Source organism: Oxyura jamaicensis, chromosome Z (assembly GCF_011077185.1).
Source record: "Oxyura jamaicensis isolate SHBP4307 breed ruddy duck chromosome Z, BPBGC_Ojam_1.0, whole genome shotgun sequence".
In the NCBI taxonomy this organism is placed as follows: Eukaryota; Metazoa; Chordata; class Aves; order Anseriformes; family Anatidae; genus Oxyura; species Oxyura jamaicensis.
The window spans coordinates 42,249,660-42,255,659 of NC_048926.1; the positions used below are offsets into that span (position 1 = coordinate 42,249,660).

A 6,000-nucleotide genomic window follows, 5' to 3' on the forward strand; every position below is an offset into this window, starting at 1 on the left:
AGAACATTAAAGCTTGTTCAGTGGAAAGTTTCCCCATCACTGCATTTTTCAGTAACAAAGATGTTGTCAGAAATGACAATTTTTCGTGTCCCCTGATGATGCCTTGCTAGCATTTGGTTATAAGCCATAAAGCAGGAATAATTTCAGCCTGTCAGGAGTCTAGCTAATGCCCAGTTTCCCCCTAGAGAGAATTCCTGTCAAACGTAATGAGAGCTCCAAAGGCCCTCTCTACAACATAATGAGCACTTAGGCCATGCTGGTGATCAGCCAGCAAAAAGCATCAATTTGAGCCTGGCTACACCCTTGGGGCTAGACGTCACCAGTTTTAATAAGAATTATGATTACTATCTGCCAAAAGCCTCCTCAGAACTTATCGTTAGCGGTGGAAATTCAAAAGAATGTCATTGGTGGCTTTTTTTTTTGGTCTCCTGTAAGCTGAGACCACCTACGTACTGAATTCTAACACTGTTATGCATCCTCACTGCAGGCATCTAAATCAAGAGTCTTTAATATGAAGGTGCTACTTTTAATCAGAATACTTAACACGTAAAAGCATGGTATCTAAGACTCATAACCAGGGAAAATTATTTATCCCTCAAATGCTTTTTCTTCTGCTAAGAGCACACAGAGTAAATGTGCTCTGTTCTTCCCAGCTAGAATCAATGCAGGTATAATGCTCTGCCATAAATCTTAAAAGCTTCCAAAGTATCACTGAATACTGAGCATATAAGTATAGTTGCCATACACACAGAGCATTAAACCCTTGCAATACACAGATGTTAAGGTCAAAGTGGAAACCTCAGTTCTGACACTCTTTAATCTTGTGGGCTTAATTGATTTTACCTGAAGTTAATTCCTAGTACATTTACTGTCAAAATCTTAAGAAAATAACACACATTTTGAACCAAATGAAGCTTCCTTATGGACATTAGCTTCCTCACAAGTTAGACTGTCATAAAGTTAAGAATAATAAAGATAATTCCAAAAGTCACAGAGCATGAAACAATTGCCTTACAGAAACACGCACACAGACAAGAACACTACAGCAGCTACAGTATAGAAACAAGTCAGCCACCACTCTAGTTGTTCCACCTTCCTCTGCAGTGCATCACTTTAAAACAAGGAGGTTGTCTTAATATTCCTTCTTTCACCAACATTTTGGATTCAAACAAGCACGCCTCTCAAAAAAAAAAAAAAAAAAAAAACACGGAATACCTACTCAGCTTTGCAAACAGAAAGTTATTGTGGAACTACCATCCCGTCTTATAAAATGCAATATTTTTTAGTGGAAGACAAAACAAAAATCAAAGAGTTTGAGTTACAAAAGCAAAATTCAACTCTGCAATTCACTCACTTAATGAAAGTCTTTGAATATACTGAAGATCCGAAGCCTGAACTAATCAATTTCTTCGCAGTGCCCTAACCGGTCAGCCATGCTCTTTAATTTAATGAAACAAGAGTTTTAGATGAAATAGCACATACACTTCAAGAAAGAATTGTATTGTTGCACTTTGAAATGTGTCCAACTGTGCAACTTCATCTAATGATAATTTTTTAAGAGGCCATCGATTTCTGAAAGACTTATTGTACCAGCATCTTGATGAAAAAGTGAATGTCAGCGTATCTACAGAATACTTACACCCTGCCATTAATGCTTTATTTGGCAGACAATGACTACTCAATTGAGGGTCCTCTGGACTGAGCAATCATTTAGCTTTTCTTCTCTTATGAGGTCCTTAGTGTCTTGTTCCACTTCAATACTCTTTTTATTCACCATTATAGTGGTCATAAGTGTGAATTTTATGGGAACTTGCAAACTTATAGTCATAACTTGAGCTTTCCAAGTCACTAATCTTTTCATACCTCTAAATGGCAAGGATTTGAGCAACTAGCACTACATATGCTACACACGCCTAAGACCAGTTCTACATAATCAAAGGCTCTTACCAATGACAAAAACAGTACCATAAAGCACTGAATTACGTTTTTAAGAACCACAGAGACAAGACCTTTCCTACATCTTACACTATCTTTCAGGACCAATACCAAGAAAGTCGTGTCGCTTAACCTAACCTATACCTCACCTGACAGCAGGTAGGCAAAGGTCTGCTAATCACTGCTACAAATCAGACTATTCAGACACATGCTGCGGTCATCTGAATACAAACAGAACAGCTACATTTAAACGCACTAGACAGACTGTAGATTTTGTGGGTTAGAAAACAAAATGCCTTACCTGTTTGTGCATTTCGATGTTTAATCCATACGACATTTCATAATACTGCAAATAAAGGAGCATATATTATTTCGTTATGTGGGCTTACGTTGTATTAAAAGATATTTACTGAAATAAGGAAAAACAAACATACATACCATCACATAGTGCCTCTGCATTTCTGTCTTTTCGCTTGCCAGTTTCTCACATTCCAATTTAAGGCTACAAAATAGATCACACTTCAATGTAACTGTTATGTCATTGTTTTGACATTCACCACTTTATTTCTATTTTGACAGAAACAGCTAATTAAAGAAACTCAAACTAACATGCAAACACGGAGAGAAAAGTCTTAATTCATACTTTAAATGCAAGGGCTGAATGGGAAATTTAGGAGGTATTTCATGAGTGTTGCATGAGAGCCCCAAACTGCCTCCAGAACTTCTACACAGCTGAAGTGCTACACCTCTCATGCTACAACAGGAACAGACTTTCTCCAAAGTTCTTCTGAGTAGCTATAGTATTTTTTGCATATGACATTCAGTAAGTTGCAGCCAATTAACACCATTCACAGTTGGAATTACAACTTGGGCATGTCTGCAATTCCTAACCTCAAAGAACCTCTAGCTTCTGTTATCTCGCCCGCAGCTTGAAACAAGTAGCTTTGACTATCAATTACTACCAAGTTTGTTTTCTATTTTTATTTTCAGAGGAGAAAGACAAGTTGCCTATCTTATCACTAACAGCAGTATAATTTTGACTACTTTCACTGAGGGCAAAAGCCAGAACATTCCCTTTGTTCTCTGGTAAACTGATTTTTCTTTTTTTTTTTTTTTTTTTAAAAATGAAACAATGAAGCATTCTATGGAGCAATTAGTGTGTAAGCCACCATTTTCCATTTACAGTTGCAATATTGAACATTTATAGCTTACACTGTGTTTCTAAAGTAATAAATGGCTTAGACAAGGCAACAATCTTAGATAAGACTCAGACTACAGCATCATCAGTGGGAAAAGGGAAGCCTAATCAAAACCAAGTGATTTCTAGCATGGAAAGTCACAGATCTTCTTCCTATCCAGACCTTTCAGGTGCACATGTGTACAAAATTCAGGAAGATTAACATCTCTTACGGCCAAACCCCTTTTGCATGCAAAAACCCGTTCCTCAAGTCCCTGCAGGGTCTCCAGCAGCAAGAGCAAACATTTTCAACAGGAACCTCTGAAGAACAGCACTGCAACTGGAAATGCAGCCACGGCTTCGGCAGACTCATGTTAACTTTGCGTGGACTCCGGTACTCACGTGCTCCTTCCTACAGTCCTCACCATGTCTTTATACGCCGCTCTTAATTTTTGCCCCAACACCGCACACAAACGAGCAAGCCCGACATTTAGCCTCCTTATCGCTCTGTGCCGCAGGATCCATGCCAGACTCCCTCCAAAACCCAAGGTGTAAAGCACAACCACCTCGTACCCACACTGGCAGGAGGCAGCGGGTCTAGGCTGCCCCGCACCCTGCTGCTCTCCCCCGGGGGATGCTCCGAGGGCAGCGGGGGCCCGCAAAGCTCCGCCGCGACTCCGCACGCCACCGCCTGGACGCGGCCGCTCGGTGCAGCCCTCCCGAGCCCCGGGGGGACGGGCGGAGGGTGAACGACCCCAGCCCAGCCCGACCCCCGGCCCCCGCTCACCTGTGGTACTGAGCCTGGAGGAACTGGAACTCCTCCTTGATGCGGTCGAGCGACTCCGGGATGGTGAATTTGAAAGGCTGGCCCGCAGCCTGGTGCGGGGTCTGGCGCGGCGGCGGCCGGACCGGGAGAGAGAGGCACGTTGAAAGCGGCGCGGCCGGGTGCCGGGCCGGGCCGGAGGGATGCGGGGAAGGACGCGAGGAGCCCGGCCCGCCCTGCCCGCCGCCGCGCACTTGTTACCCACCTTCCCGTCCCTCATCGGCGGGGCCCAGGCTCCCCGCGACCCGGCGGCCTCTCCCCGCGGGGCCGCCCCGTCCCTGTCCCCGTCCCCGTCCCCGTCCCGCCCGCTCCCCCCAGAGGGGCGTGCCGGCCCCTCCCCGCCGACCCCCGCCGGGGGGCACGGCACGGCACAGCCCCGGCGTCCGCGCTCGGCGGGCACCAGCCTCACCGCCGAACAAAGCGGGGATGCGGCCCCGTCCCGCACCCCCCAACCCCCGCGCCCCGTCCCGCACTTACGGGGTGCCGGCTCTGCGGGAACATGGCTCCGGCCGCCGCGGGGCTCCCTCGCAGCGCGGCTCACGCCCCGGGGGGCAGCGGGGGGGCGGCGGCGCTCAGTGCCCCCGCCGCGGGGACATCCTCGGGCCTTTGACGCTGTCGCTCCGGGGACGCGGTCAGGACGGTCACGGCCGCTCCGAGACGGGACAAGACGGGACGGGGCCGGCCCCGACGGGGCGCTCCCCAGCTGGCAGTGCGATCCTAAAGCCGGGAACCCCGGGGCGCGGGTGGCTCCTCCGCTTCTCGTGTCCCCGCTTCTGGGGAAATCCAGGCGGCGGGGAGCGGCGAGCACGGGACCGTCACAGGCCGGGGGGGCGAGGGAAAGTCTCTGGGGAGGGCCGCGCTGCTCCCGGGCGTCGGCGGGGGGGTCGGGTCATGGGCAGCCCACGGGGCGGCGAGCACGGGAGGGCGACGGGACAACGAGGAGGAAGGGGGCGAGGGGGGGCTCCGCGCAGCCGGCCCCGGCCGGAGCAGCGCCGGCAGCACATGCACGGCGCGCAGAGCCGGGAGCTGCAGGAGGGTGCCCGGGACAAAAGAAGCGCGGCACCGAGCCGCTCGCCCCGTCAGGGGAAAAAATAATAATAATAATAATTTAAAGATATTAAAAAAAAAAAAAAAAAAAAAAAGCTGGAAGCGTCCGCGTCGGGGCTATCTCAGACGGGGCGATCCTCCTCGCGATGGCACGGCTGCAGCCTCCTGCGGGCGGGCGCACACCGGGGCGCGCATCTCAGCAGAGCCCCCCGAGGGCGGCGCATCGCGGCGGCGGCATCCTCCTGTTCTTCCTCCTCCTCCTCCTCCTCCTCTTTCTCCCCCCACCCCACCGCACGGCTCCGCTCCGCTCCGCGATGGAGTTCGGGACGTCCGGCGGGCCGGGCTCCGCTCGGCTGTACCGGGCCGGTTCTAGGCTCGGCCCCGAGGCGCTGGGCGGGCCGGGTGCGGGTCCGAGTGCGCGGCCGTGTCCGGGCGGGACGCGCCGAGCCGCCCGCGCCGCTTGCATTAACACGCGGTTTCACACTCCGCCAGCTAACCAGCCGCCCGGCCCCGCCCACGCCGCCGCGCGGGGGGGGTGCGCCCCCGCCGCCGCCCAATCGCCGGCGCCGCCGCCAACGTGGGGCCGTGACGTCCGCGGCGCCGCGGGCCAATGGGGAGAGCGGCCGGCCGAGGGCCGCTCTGCCTTTCGCTGGGAAGCGTTTCTGGCGGAGCGGCTGTAGCCCTCGGCGCCGGCCAATAGGAGGGCGCGCAGCGCGCCGAGCGGCGGGGAGGAGGGGAAGGTCGGTGAGAAGGAGAGCGGGGAGGCTGAGCTGTCAATCAAAGTAACGTGGGGCCGCCGGGCGGGCGGGCGGGGCGGGGAGGGGAAGGAGGAGGGGAGGGGCGGGGTGGCGGGGCTGCCTGCGCGCACCCTGCGCGGCGCCTGCGCGCGCCCGCGGCCGGGGCCGGCGTCTCCGCGGGGCGGGGCGGGGCGAGCACATCCCGGAGCACTGCCGCGTTCCCACGCGGGTGGTGGTCGAGCTTGGGGTGTGTGGGGGGGTTTATTATTCTCCCCCTCCCC

The 6,000-nt window shown here is 52.7% G+C and overlaps 1 protein-coding gene across 8 annotated transcripts in view; it reads right to left on the minus strand.

Annotated features, from left to right (window-relative positions):
• Positions 1-4,582, minus strand: part of TLE1 (TLE family member 1, transcriptional corepressor) — an 83,585-nt gene extending 79,003 nt beyond the window's left edge. For 4 of the 8 annotated variants that reach the window (XM_035309750.1, XM_035309749.1, XM_035309746.1 and 1 more), the window contains exons 1-4: positions 4,413-4,581; positions 3,900-4,000; positions 2,374-2,437; positions 2,237-2,281 (exon numbers count right to left, since the gene is read on the minus strand). In XM_035309750.1, the coding sequence (XP_035165641.1) occupies positions 2,237-2,281; positions 2,374-2,437; positions 3,900-4,000; positions 4,413-4,436 (234 nt within the window). In that variant the 5' untranslated portion in view covers positions 4,437-4,581. Of the gene's footprint in view, positions 1-2,236; positions 2,282-2,373; positions 2,438-2,578; positions 3,251-3,899; positions 4,001-4,412 lie in introns of those variants that run through there. The other 4 variants (XM_035309747.1, XM_035309743.1, XM_035309742.1 and 1 more) reach the window with 2 other exon arrangements.
• Positions 4,583-6,000: the final 1,418 nt, after the last annotated feature.